Here is a 14,546-nt window from a genome sequence, read left to right on the forward strand (position 1 = left end):
GATCGTGACCTGGCTGAAGTCGGACGCCCAACCGACTGCGCCACCCAGGCGCCCCTGATTTTTCTTTTTTTAAAGTTATCATTTACAGATGAACCAAAATGTAATCTACCGTTAAATGAGCAAAAATTGCTATGACAAAATTTGCTTACTATGCTAGCATATATAACATGGTAACATATTCCTCAAATTGATTATTAGTAATAAAAGCTACCATCATTTTATTACAAATTATTCACTAAACACTAGGTAAGGGCTTTGCATACATTACTTAGTTAATTCTAATAACAGCATAGGAGGTAGTTACTATTGGTGTCCCCACTTTTTATGTTTTTTTATTTTTTATTTATTCTTTTTTTTAATGTCCTCCCTTTTTAAATGATGAAGCTTGCATTTAGAGGGCAAATAACTTGTCTGTTCAGAGTCAATATTCCACCTTCAGCAATTAATTCTGGAATTTACACTTAACCTATTTGCTGTGTTACTTTAGGCCATTATTTTCTCCAATAACTCTACCATCGCTGAATTTAATATAAGCCAACTTCACAAAAATTGCATTTAAAAACTCTAAGCATTAAATGCGCAGTATTAAAGCGCATAATAAGAATCCAATGAACTACAGAGAAAATCAAGTTTCTGGATATGAAGCTCTTGAGAATCTGACAAATTATCAGATAATTCAGCCAACATGTTCATATAATTTGGTGCTGAAATATACAAGAGTATTTTTTTCTTTTATATAAAATCTTTGTATTCTTTCCTTTGCTATTATTTTTGTTTTTAATTCAAGTATAATTAATATACAGCATTATATTAATTTCAGGTGTATGATATAGTGATTCAACAATTCTATACGTTTGTTACACAGTACTCATCACAATGGGTGTACTCAATCCCCCATACAGGAGCATTTTAACTAATATTAAATATGTCAGCAATCAGCAATGGAAGAAAATAAATTCTGCCATTTCTCTCCTGTAGTTGCCAAATAATTCTTCATTAACAAATCCTTCAGTGATTCCTTCTGGAAAAAGATTAATTTTACAAACATTTGTAATCAAGAGTATTTACCTGATGTTTCTAAAATTCTTGGCTCAGGTTCATCCAATTGTAGAAGCTCATCAAGAGCTAATTTTGCTGCATTGGATCTAGACTCCTTTTTATTTTGTCCCAGTCCAGTCTTATATTGAACACCATCCACCACAGCACAAAAAGCAAAATATGGTCCCATAATGTTACCTTGAAAAAGAAGTCAGAATGAATGCTGCAACAATTCATAATATGTTCTTGCAAATGACATTTTATAAAGAAAAATATCCTAGTACAAACACTGTGGAAAACTATCTTGGCCTATTAGTTTTGTGTTTTATTTTATTTTATTTATTACAGCCAATGCAGGTTAAATATTTTTTTATGTTCTTTATTTTTGAGAGAGAGAGAGAGAGAGAGAGAGAGAGAGAGTGCAAAGGAGAGAGCATGCAAAGCAGAGGGACAGGCAGAGAGAGAGGGAGACACAGAATCCGAAGCAGGCTCCAGGCTCTGAGCTGTCAGCACAGAGCCTGATGTGGGGCTCAAACCCATGGACAGTGAGATTGTGGCCTGAGCTGAAGTTGGACGCTTAACTGACTGAGATGCCCAGGTGCCCCACAGCCAATGCAGGTTAAAAGCAAAGCTGGATGAACCCCTGAACCAGTTCTGAGGAATTCATCAGGCAGCCAGGTTAGCTCCAAATTCAGCATGAACAGTAGGGCCAGCTTTAGAGTATAGATCATACATGGAGGGACAGGGTCTTGTATAAAGAAATACCTGGCAATAGAAAGCACCCAAATATCTACTGAATGACCAACAAGAGGTAAAATGTGGAGCCTCTGGCAACATCTCTCTTCTCCCACCTTCTGAGTACTCTGATACTCTTGTAAGCCCCAGAACAAAAATATCCCTTTGAAGAAATCCTGTGAACCAATCAGGGTGTCATGGTAAGCAATTCAAACCACCATAACTTTCAAGGCAAGTGGAGGGGAGAGAATTCACGAGGAAAACCAAAACAAACAACAGTTTTATACTGAATGTCCAGTCATCCAAAATTCCTAGAAGGATTAGTTTTACACAATTACTTTTACCTAGTTTTCATATTTGCCTAATGAAAACTGAAGTGGAATCATCTAAATTTATAGGCCAAAGATTTTTCCAGTTCAAGTTTTACTTGTTGGTATTCAGACTTCAGAAGTTCTCTAGTTAATGCAAGTCTCTACTCGTTATGGATGGCTAGGTACAGTGTCACTCCACATAAGCCTCATCATCACTGTTATTATTACTTCCTTACATATTACACTAACTTCTGGGTTTCCATATATATCAAAGTTTTACAAGTAACTCCTGACTACATTTGAGTAAATTGCTTTCCTCCTACCATCTATGACTTCAGTTTCCCAAATTCCTTCATTATGATCACCTAGGTTCCCGTCCCAACTTACTAAACCTTGTAATATTTTGTATATTTATTTAACAAGGGTGAGATTATTATGTGTGAGATATGACCCATCAAATTTGTGAATAAGACCTCTGTGTCAGAGTACTGAGCCTTTAAGCTTAATCCCATCATGCTTCAGGTTCTCAAACTTTAGTATGTATCTAAATCACCTGTAGAGTTGTTAAAATATACTCTGGTGTCATTACTAAACCTACTCATTCAGATTATTCAACTAGTAGTATACACATAAAGTAAATATCATTACTTATCAATGGGTTGTAGTTGTGAGCAGCTTTTACTAAGTTCAATGAAGATTTGCCCTCACATTTTTTTTTCTTACTATGACCAACAGCTTACATTTTCCAAGAGCATTCTGAGAAGAATGGAGGGAAATACAACTAGTGACACAAAAATAAAGTCCACAGTACCAATCATGAAGTAATCCCACCTACAGTGACTAGACCTTGGAAAACTCCCACTCGCGATATTAAGACTCTATTTTTGTCACATGTTTACCAGTTATTTCATTCAAAACAACAGACTGGAAACTTGACTTCACTATGACAATCTTTGCTAAAATCTCAAAAACTTTAAATCCTTTTGCAAAGATACCTTGAGACCCATGTTGGCAAAAGTTAGTATCAGTAAGAGAAAATTTAAAAACCAAGCTACTTAATAATGTGTTTTTATACACAAATACCCATAGGAACCCACACATATGTGTACACATATATATATATTTTTAAGGATTGTGTTTCTTTGACTCATACTTTTAGCCTGTCAATACCTGTTAAGAGCATTTATTTTCTTAAAAAAATTTTTTTTACATTTATTCATTTTTGAGAGACAGAGAGAGACAGAGCATGAGTGGGGAAGGGGCAGAGAGAGAGGGAGACACAGAATCTGAAGCAGGCTCCAGGCTCTGACCTGCCAGCACAGAGCCTGACGTGGGGCTTGAACTCATGAACTGCGAGATCATGACCTGAGCCGAAGTCAGACACTCAACCAACTGAGCCACCCAGGCACCCCAAGAGCATTTATTTTCTTATCCCTCTACTTTCCGAAAGTTCTATCTAATCATTGGTCATAAGGTAAAGAGATCAGAGGCTGCTGTTTGCATTTTATTTGATCTTTACTCCTGCAGCCTTCCACAGGCACAATGTGGTAAAAGACCCTTCTGGTTGGGAGGTGGTTTAAGCAAGAACGGAGAAAATAGTCACACACATCTGCAGAAAGGGTATTCATCATATACTATTTTCGATATACTATCCAAGTCCTAGTTTCACTTTTAGAAGTGAAATTCAGAATTTCATTTGAATTTCAGTTCATTTCACTTGAATTTCACTAACAGGATTTCAGTTCAACTAGCCACACACAAAAAATTAAAATTCAGTGATTAGAAAAATTTTGTACATGTATGTTATTTGCAGAAAAGTATGAACATAAAAATTTCTGAAGTATATTTGTCAAAACATAATAGTTACCTAACCCCAACATTACATGAATATAGAAAATAACCAAATATAGTACCACTTGTACTCTCTGCTTTAAAAAAAATGTTTTTTTAACATTTTTGAGAGACAGAGCACGAACAGGGGAGGTGTGGAGAAAGAGGGAGATATAGAATCTGAAGCAGGCTCTAGGCTCTGAGCTGTCAGCACAGAGCCCAACATGGGGCTCAAACCCATGAACTATGAGATCATGACCTGAGCTGAAGTTGGACACTTAAACCACTGAGCCATCTAGGCACCCGTTTGCTATGCTTTTCATAGGAAAGTATTTTCCAGTACTGCAATAACCAGATACAACTTTCCACTTGCCTGTTGTTACTGTTTCCTTAAGGTCAAGGTGAACTCGTTGCATTTGTGCAAATTGGTGCAAAGCTGACACAGGATTTATCTCTCCACGTTTGTATTTCATTATAAATTCCTTGGGTATTTTTTTTGGAGGAAGGACAGGATTTGAAGTAGATGAAAGACCTTTGGAAAGCAATGGTTCTGGAAAATTACCTAAAAATAAATGTTTACAGTGGTCAGTTCTGTAAAATAATAATAATAAAAAAAGTAAAAGCACTAAATCCTCTCCTAAAATGGAAGATTGTCCCTGATAGATCTAATTGTTTTTCATTACAGGTAAGTTTCTACTAAAAAATTTTGGCACACATGACAAGTGCAACCTGTTGAAGCAAATACCTTTTGGAGTACTCAAACTATTTGCAAAGAAGTACTATAATTGTCATAACATTAAGTGAGGTCAAGGTTTTCAGAGGCTCTCAAAAGTCATTTTTTTACACATTATGTCACTAAGACCTAGACTGAGGACATAGTCCTGGGACTAACACAAGTTTGTTTCCCATTCACTGTTTTATATTACTTTTCACTTCGAATTCAATTGACTTTAGGTGTTTGTCCCTGCTTTGTACTTAATCTCAGTGATATATTGAATAGAAACCAGTGTAAGTTCAGTCTCTTCCCTGAGGGGGCTAACACAACTGCACCTCAAAAAAGCAAGACACCCTATAAGTGGTTAAATAGTAAAATAATTAATTGCATAGCAAGGGGAAAGATTTCTACAGGCCTCCTTCAGTGTTCAGAGTCAAATCTGAGTTCCAGATGGGACACAGCCGCTGGTAAATGGATATATAGTCAGGGAACATTTAAACTGGAGGCTCAACAATACTTACTGGCCATCCCAGATTCTTAACACAGACATTATTGCAAATGAAAAAGAAGTCATACCCGTCACTTGCGTAACCTTGGATGCCATATTCGACAGGCTGTAACTTTCTGAAGAATATCCTGTGGGTGTAGCTACCGTCTGGGCTGATGGCTGAACTGGCAAGTTCTTTTTCAGCATCTGAGCAAAGCTAGGGACCTGGGAACTCTGAAACCAGTCATTGTTGCCAGACATTTTCTCGCCTATAAATCATACGAAAATTGGCAGAAAACAAAAAAACAAAGTACTAGATAAAAATAATCTGAAATTAAAAATAATATATATTCCCATAAATGGCTTGAACACACACGACATAGAACTAAATCTCGTTAACTTATGTCATGACTGCTTTGTAACTAGAGTTTTAACAGGCACGGGATTCATCCCGCCTATAGCCCTTCCGTAAGTGCTGCTACAAAAGGGTAACGAAGAGTCAAAACAGTTGGCCGGAAAAGCCCCTACATCTACCCGGGGGTCAGAGAAAAACAGAAAAGAAAACAAAAGCATAAGACTCTCAAAGGCCGATTCCAGCCCAACTCCCACCCACCAAAATTGTCCTTCCTGCCCTGTAGGTCGGAGACCTAGCGGCAGGCCGGGGGGCTCGCCAGCCGCAGCTGCCGCCGCCGTTGCTTCCTCCTCCCGGTTCGACCTCGGGCTTCAAGGCTCACGAGGCCAGAACTGCATCTTTCAAAAGCAGCCTGGTGGCGTCCCAGCAGTACGCGGACTAACACCCCACAACCCTCCTCATCCAATCACCAACCGTCTGCGGGGCTGTGCTCCCGCCCCCACGCTTGCGCCTGCGCCAGTGCCATGGCAGTGCACTCTGGGCTGTGCGGCCTGCGTCAACAAACGGAGAGACGTAGGGCGTCACGCGTTCGGCGTCCTGTGATGCCGACCTTGTTCTCTCTGAGCGTGGGTACCCAGACCCCCCTAAGGGGCCCTCACTACCACGGAAGTCAGGTAAAGCTGCGCAGCCAGGCCTTTCTACTGTCGTACCCAATGCCCTCCACACACCTGGCGCTACCATTTTCATGAAGCACTGTGTTAGAGCCGGGGTGTGTCCCTGGGGTACCAATGTGTGGATGGTTTCAAAGAAACTTTTCGTTTTATCTCTGGTTATGCTGAGAAGGCCCCTGTGGACAAGGATTGGCCTCAACAGTGCCTTTACTGTTTACAGGGAAAAAAAACTTTGGACTTTGCATTAGTTTCACTGCTGGTACCAAACAATGAACAATCATGAAAACAGGTGGGGACATTGAAAGCTAATGGCTGTAATATCTGAGTGATAAACCCATTGTGGGTGTTTTCTTCAATTCTTTGCACTCGTGAAGGTTGAAGGAGACCCTAATGGAGGTGTTAGCTGACAGATGGTAAATTAAATAAATTTATCCATGAAGGCAATTTGTTTTTTAATCTATATACATTATGGTGTTGTAGATAGGATTTTGATGTATGCTAAGTCCATTTTGGCCCAAATCCAAGGGAGCTGTTTTTTTGTTTTTTTTGTTTTTTTTTTTTTTTTTTTTTAGTGTAATAACCTTAAAAGAATCACCTTGTAAAGACTCAAGCCCTCCCTTCTTTCCTAAGGAGAATATTAAGACCACACTATACCTGTGACTACTTACTTAATTTACCTTCTGGCTAATGCCTGCCTCTATTTTTCTTTAGTAAATTACCAATCGAGTTTGGCATGTAACGCAGAAGGAATTGAAGAATTGAGTGATAGCATTATTACAATATATAAATGCTCCCCTACTTTTTTTTATATAGGCAAGATTTCTCAAGGGTTAAATCATTTTAAAAGAAAAAGAATAGAATTGATGGTATTCTACCTCATTATAGCAAGGAGTAATATCTGTCCACAAATACGTGGACTAATTGGAAGAAAAAAAAAAACCTTAATTCCTCTTATAAGTAATGCATTTTCAGTAAAGGTATATTTTTCTTTAGTGATTACCAAAATGTATTGATATGTCACTTTGATCAAATGCCCATTAATAATTGTAATGATAATTCAAAGCAGAATTCTTTTTCCTTAACATTTAGAGACTTACTTACGGGAAATTAAAAAATTCAAATGGTGTTGCCAAGAAGTATGATAGGGATGAATAAAACTTCTGAGTACAAAAACATGTAATTACATTAGGATCAAATTTGAGGAGGGACATGGAATGGAAATAGAAGGCCAAGAAGTTAAAGGAATGCATAAAAATTACTCTTAAAGTGTATATAAATAATGTTTTATTTTGAAATAATTTTAGATTTACAGAAGAATTGTAAAGATAACACAGAGTTTCCTTATACTCTTCCATTCAGTTTTCCTTATTGTCAACATTATTATTTTTTTAATGTTTACTTACTTTTGAGAGAGAGGGCAAGCAGGAGAGGGGGCAGAGATAGAGAGGGAAACAAGGAATCCGAAGCAGGCTCCAGGCTCCAAGCTGTCAGCACAGAGCTCAACACAGGCTTGAACTCACAGACCGTGAGATCATGACCTGAGCCCGAAGTCAGTCGCTTAACCTGAGCCACCAGGTGCCCCTCCTTATTGTTAACATTATATGTAACAATAGCACAATTTTCAAACCTAAGAAATTGGTATTGGTACAACACTACTAACTATACTATACACTTCATTAGGATTTCACTAGTTTTTCAATTAATGTCCATTCAATCCAGGATATTACATTGCACTTGGTGGTCCCGTCTTAGTCTTCTGTGGCCTGTGATAGTTTTCAGTTTTTGCTTTTTTTCATGACCTTGACACTTTTGAAGAGTAGTGATTGAATACTTTGTAGAATGGCCCTAAATTTGGGTTTGCCTAATGTTTTCTCATGGTTATGCAAGAGTTAAGAGTATTTGGGGAGACGACTACATAGGTGAAGTTCACTTCTCATAGCATATTTGGGAGTACATGATATTAGCAGCTATTGCTGATATTAACTTTGATGACTTGGTTAAGGTTGTGTCTCCAGTTTCTCTTCTGTCAAGTTACCATTTTTCTTTTCTGTACTCTTTGTTAGAAGGATTCCATCCCAGAGAGAGGAGTATCACAGAATTTGTGGACATATATTAAAACCACCATATTAATAAACATTTTGAAGGAGATATTTTGAGGTTACGCAAATATCTTGTTTCACCCTGGAGTTTCACTAATTTTCATTCATCTTTGGATCTTGCCTCAAGCAGTTATCACTGTGGTGTTTTTTTTTTTTAATATGCTTTCTCAGTTAAATTTCCTTTTTATTGAGATACTATTGACATAAATTAGTTTCAGGTGTACAGTGTAATGATTTGTTATCTGTATATACTATGAATTGATCACCACAATAAGACGATTTAAAATCCATCCCCCAAATCTTTTTTCTTTTTTTGTGGTAAAAACTTTTGAGATATACTTTGATATACTTTCTTAGCAACTTTTAGTGTATTTCAGAGATGTAGCAGGTTTAGTTCTAGACCACTGTGATAATGCAAATGTCACAATACAGAAAGTCAAATGAGTTTTTTGGTTTCCAGTGCATATAAAAGTAATGTTAATACTATCTGTAGTCTATTAAATGTGCAATAGCAATATGTCTAAAAACACAATGTACAAACTTAACTTAAAAATACTTTGTTGCTAAAAAAAAAATGCTACCATCATCTGAGTAGTAATCTTTTTGCTGGTGGAGAGTTTTGCATTGATATTGATAGCTGCTGACTGATCAGGATGGCCTTGCTGAAGGTTGAGTGGATGTGGCAATTTCTTTAAGATAACAATGAATTTGGTGCATCAATACTTTTCTTTTCACTGATGATTTTTCTGTAGCACACAATGCTATTTGGTAGCATTTTACTCACATGCCTTTCAGATTTAGAATCAATCCTTCTCAAACCCTACTGCTGCTTTATCAACTTAGTTTATGTAATATTTTAAACCTTTTGTTGTCATTTCAACACTCTTTACAATATCTTCACCAGGTGTAGATTCCTTCTCAAGAAGCTACTTTCTTTGTTGATCCATTAGAAGCAGCTCCTCATCCATTCAAATTTTATCGTTAGATTGCAGCAATTCAATCACACCTTTAGTTTCTACCTCTAATTGTAGTTTTCTTGCTATTTTTACCATGTCTGCAATCACTTCCTCCTCTGAAGTCTTGAACCCATCAAAGTCATCCATGAAAGTTGGAAGCAACTTCTTCTAAACTCCTGTTTATGTTGATGTTTTGACCTCTTATGAATCATGGATGTTCTTAATGGCATCTAGAACGGTGAATCCTTTCTAAAATGTTTTCCTTTTATTTTGCCCATATCCATCAGAAGAATCATATCTATGGCAGCTATAGCCTTAAAAATTAAGTCTTCTTAATAAGACTTGAAAGTGAAAATTAATCTTTGATCCATGGGGTGCAAAATAGATGTTGTGTTAGCAAGAATGAAGGTAACATTAATTTTATTATATATCTCCATAAGAGCTCTTGGGTGATCACGTGCATTGTCAATTGAGCTTAAAATATTCAGTAAACCATGTTATAAACAGACGTGCTGTCATCCAGGCTTTGTTGTTCCTTTGATAGAACATGAGCAGAGTAGAGTTAGCACAGTTCTTAAGGACCCTTTTCAAAATAGCAAATGAGCATGGGCTTCAATTTATAATCACCAGCTGCATTAGCTGTTAAGAATATCAGCTTCTCCTTTGAAGCCAGGCATTGAGTTCTCTCTAGCTCTGAAAGTCCTAGATAACATCTTCTTCCAACAGCAGGCTGTTTTGTCTACATTGAAGATCTGTTGTTTAGTGTAGCCATCTTCATTAATTATCTTAGCTAGGTTTTCTGGATAACTTGCTGCTGTTTCAACTTGTACATTTATGTTATGAAAATGGCTTCTTTCCTTAATGAAACAACCTCTGCTAGCTTCAGACTTTTCTTCTGCATCTTACTCACATCTCTCAGCCTTCATAGAATTGAAGAGAGTGAGGACTTGCTCTGGATTAGGCTTTGGCTTAAGGGAGTGCCGTGGCTGCTTTGATCTTCTATCCAGACCACTGAAACTTTCTCCATATCAGCAATAAGGCTGCTTCACTTTGTTATCATTTGTGTGTTCCCTAGAATAGCACTTTTAATTTCCTTCAAGAACTTCTCCTTTGCATTCACAAATTGAATGTTTGGTGCCAGAGACCTAGCTTTCAGCCGGTCTCCAGTTCCAACACTTCCTCACCAAACGTAATCATTTCTAGCTTTTGATTTAAAGTGAGAGACAGAAACTCTGCCTCTCACTTGAACACTTAGAGGCGATTTTAGTGTTATTAATTGTCCTAGTTTTTTTTTAATTAAAAAAAATGTTTTTTTAACGTTAATTTATTTTTGAGACAGAGACAGAGCATGAACAGGGGAGGGGCAGAGAGAGAGGGAGACACAGAATCTGAAACAGGCTCCAGGCTCTGAGCAGTCAGCACAGAGCCCGACGTGGGGCTCAAACTCACGGACCTCGAGATCATGACCTGAGCTGAAGTTTGACGCTTAACCGACTGAGCCACCTAGGCGCTCCTAATTGTCCTAGTTTAAAGATTGTTTTGTCTCAGGGAATTAGGGGGCCCAAGGAGAGAGAATGGAATTGCTGGTTGGTGGAACAGTCAGAACGTACACAACATTTATCAATTAAGTCTGTGTTATATGGGTGCAGTTTTTGGCACCCCAAAACAATTACAACAGTAATATCAAAGATCACTGATAACAGATCACCATAACAAATGTAGTAATAATTGAAAAGTTTGAAATATTGTGAAAATTACCAAAATGTGACACAGAGGAAGTGAGCAAATGCTTTTGGAAAAATGGCACCAATAGATTTGCTTGACTTAGGGTTGCCACAAACCTTTAATTTATAAAAAAAAAAAAAAAAATGCAATATCTGCAAAGTGAGATAAAGCAAAAACACAGTAGAATGAGTTATGTTTTTATACAATACAGTGTTGCTAACTATGGTCACTATGGTCTCTACATTACATCCTCAGGACTTATAACTGAAAGATTGTACCTTTTGATCCCCACACCCCTGGCCACGGGCAATGACCAATCTCTTCTATCTATGAGTCTGTTTTTTTTTTTTTTAATTCCAAACTTATGTGAGATCATACAGTATTTGTGTTTCCCTATCTGACTTTATCTCACTTAGCATAATGCCCTTAAGATCTATGCATCTTGTCCCAAATGGCAAAATTTTATTTTTTCTTTTTTTTAATTTAATTTTTAGTTAATATACAGTGCAATATTGGTTTCAGAACTATAATTCATTGATTCATCACTTACATACAACAAGTGCTTATCACAACAAGTGCCTTCCTTAATTCCCATCATCCATTTAGCCCAGCTCCCACCCTCCTCCCTTCATCAACCCTCAGTTTGTTCTCTATCATTAAGAGTCTTGTGTGGTTTGTTTCCCTTTCTTCTCTCCACCCCCCCCCCCAACTTCCCCTATGTTCATTTGTCTTCTCTAATTCCATATATGAGTGAAATCATATGATACTTGTCTTTCTCTGATTCAAATATTTTGTTTAGTGTAATACATTCTAGCTATTTCCACATCATTGCAAATGGCAAGACTTCAATTTTTTTGATGGCTGAGTAGTATTCCATAATATATACACACCACATCTTCTTTTTCCATTCATCATTGGATGGACATTTAGGCTCTCACCATAGTTTGTTTGACTGTTGTTGATAACGCTGCTATAAACATTGAGGTGCATGTACCCCTTTGAATCTATACTTTTGTGTCCTTTGGGTAAATACCTAAGTATTTAATTGCTGGATCATAGGGTGAAATTGCTGGATTCAAGGGTAGTTCTATTTTTAGTTTTTTTGAGGAACCTCCATGCTGTTCTCCATAATGGCTGCACCAATTTGCATTCCCATTCAGCACATTGAATGTTTCCTGCCACTCCCTTCTGGCCTGTGAAGTTTCAGTGGACAGGTTTGCTCCTAACCATATGTGTCTACCCTTGTAGGTTAAGGACCTTTTGTCTTTAGCTGCTTTCAGAATTCTCTCTTTATCTTTGTATTTTGGAAGTTTCACTATGATATGTCTTGGTGTTGACCTGTTTTTGTTGATTTTGAGGGTGGGGTTCTCTGTGCCTGTTGGACTTGAATGCCTGTTTCCTTTCCCAGATTAGGGAAGTTCTGTGCTAAAGTTTGTTCAAATAAACCATTTGCCCCTTTTTCCTGCTCTTCTTCTGGGACTTCAATGATATGGATATCATTTTGCCTTATGGAACCACTGAGTTCCATAAGTCTCCTTTTGTGATGTAACCGTTTCCTTTCCCTTTTCATTTCAGCTTCATTATTTTCCATCATTTTATCTTCTGTATCGCCTTTTCTCTCCTCTGCTTTTTTAACTCTCATTGTGACTGTATCCAGTCAGTTTGGGTTCTCAGTTATAACATTTTGTAAATTCAGCCTTACTAGTTTTTAGGTCTTTGATCTCTGTAGCAAGGGTTTCTTTGGTGTCTTCTATGCTTTTTCAAGCCCAGCTAGTAGTCTTATGACTGTTGTTCTAAATTCTTGTTCACATTTATTGCTTATATCTGTTTTGAGCAAGTCCCTGGCTGAGATTTCTTTTTGACGGTCCTTTTGGGGAGAATTCCTCCATCTTGTCATTTTGGCTAAGTTTCTGTGTTTTGCAAGTTTTAAAAGGTTGTTATGTTTCCTGCACCTGAGAGTAATGCTATATTAAAAAGGAGTCATACAGGGCGCCTGGGTGGCTCAGTTGGTTAAACATCTGACTTCGGCTCAGGTCATGATCTCGTGGTTCATGAGTTTGAGCCCTGCATTGGGCTGTCAATGCAGAGTCTGCTTTGGATCCTCTGTCCCCTTCTCTCTGCCCCTACCCTGCTTGTTCTCCCTGTGTCTCTCCCTCCCTCTCCCCCTCTCCCTTTCTTCCTCCTTCTCTCTCTCCCAAAAATAAATAAACATTTTTGAAAAATTTTTTAAAAAGGGGGTCATACACTGTCTAGGGCCTGGCACTCCAGGAAGTGTTTCTGGTGTATACTGTGTGCATGCCCTCTTGCTGTTGTGTTTTGGCTGCTCTTTCTCACTGGTTAGTCCTCTGCAGAGCTTCTCCTTGCTTGCAGTGGTGGAGTGCTTGAAACTTTAACTAGGTGTGCTTTGATATTTTTGTTAAAATAAGCCTTGAACCTGCCAAGCTGTCTCCCTCTAACTGTGGAGATCCTTTTTCCAGTCTTTAGATTGATTTCCTGGGTGTTCCAAGGGATCTGACCTCAATACATCTGTGTTTTAGGGACAAGGAAAGCTCAGGGTCCTCCTTCTATGTCATCTTAGCTTCTCCTCCTCAAGATTTTATTTTTTATAGATGAATAGTTTTCTGTTGTGTGTGTGCATGTGTGTGTCACATCATCTTTAACCATCTAATTAAAAAATTTTTTAAATGTTTGTTTACTTTTGAGAGAGAGAGAGAGAGAGACAGAGTGCAAGCAGAGGAGGGGCAGAGACAAAGGGAAACACAGAATCTGAAGCAAGCTCCAGGCTCTGAGCCATCAGCACAGAGCCCCACACGGGGCTTGAAAGCATGACCTGCAAGATCATGACCTGAGCCAAAGTCAGAAGCTTAACAACTGAGCCACCCAGGTGCCCTTCATCTTTATTCATTTATATATTGATGGAACTTTAGGTTGCTTCCTATCATGGCTATTGTAAATAATGCAGTGAACATGGGGGTGCAGATATCTCTTTGAGTTAGTCTTCATTTCCTCAAGCTTAATATCCATGTTGGTTCACAAGCTCCGATGTGTTGGTGTGGGAGCTTTCCGGGTGTAATCTGAAACTGATTCTCATACACAGAGGACAGGGACAGACTAAAGACAGAGGTAGGTCATTCCAGGTTGGTAGATGGCAAGTTTTAATAAGCAAAAGGAACTAATATATAAGGCTTATCTTGGGTGACAACAAGATGAGTAGATTTCTGCACTCACCTGTCAAATTTAAAAGTTTATATAGAGGCATTAACTGGGCTTAATTGCATATATCATCCAGATGATCTCAGCACCCTACTCAGAATTACTGTCTCAAGGCTGTGTCATTGGGTCAGCTTCTGGGAGTTGAGAAGGCAAGTGGAACCTATATTCCATGAACAGGGAAGGAGGTAAGAATCTTTAATGGCCTAGGTCTAGCTCACAGGTCAACCAGTGATCATGTCTTGATGACCTCCAACATTCCACCCCCTATGATCAACTCTGACTGTCTCATATACCTCCCTCTTTCACAATTTGCCTTGTTGGGCCAGCAAGGGGTTTCACTAGTGTGGAGGTGGCTCCTTTGGTGGCTATCTGACTGCATTGGAGGCAAATGCCACAGCAACAGTATGGATAAAT

At 38.2% G+C, this 14,546-nt stretch overlaps 1 protein-coding gene across 4 annotated transcripts in view; it reads right to left on the reverse strand.

The window, feature by feature from the left end:
• ADAD1 (adenosine deaminase domain containing 1) overlaps positions 1–6,048 on the reverse strand; it is a 120,859-nt gene extending 114,811 nt beyond the window's left edge. For 2 of the 4 annotated variants that reach the window (XM_043569066.1, XM_043569063.1), the window contains exons 1-4: positions 5,943–6,048; positions 5,206–5,385; positions 4,288–4,476; positions 1,069–1,236 (exon numbers count right to left, since the gene is read on the reverse strand). In XM_043569066.1, the coding sequence (XP_043425001.1) occupies positions 1,069–1,236; positions 4,288–4,476; positions 5,206–5,385; positions 5,943–5,994 (589 nt within the window). In that variant the 5' untranslated portion in view covers positions 5,995–6,048. Of the gene's footprint in view, positions 1–1,068; positions 1,237–4,287; positions 4,477–5,205; positions 5,386–5,729; positions 5,908–5,942 lie in introns of those variants that run through there. The other 2 variants (XM_043569050.1, XM_043569057.1) reach the window with 2 other exon arrangements.
• Positions 6,049–14,546: the final 8,498 nt, after the last annotated feature.

Source organism: Prionailurus bengalensis, chromosome B1 (genome assembly GCF_016509475.1).
Source record: "Prionailurus bengalensis isolate Pbe53 chromosome B1, Fcat_Pben_1.1_paternal_pri, whole genome shotgun sequence".
NCBI lineage: Eukaryota > Metazoa > Chordata > Mammalia > Carnivora > Felidae > Prionailurus > Prionailurus bengalensis.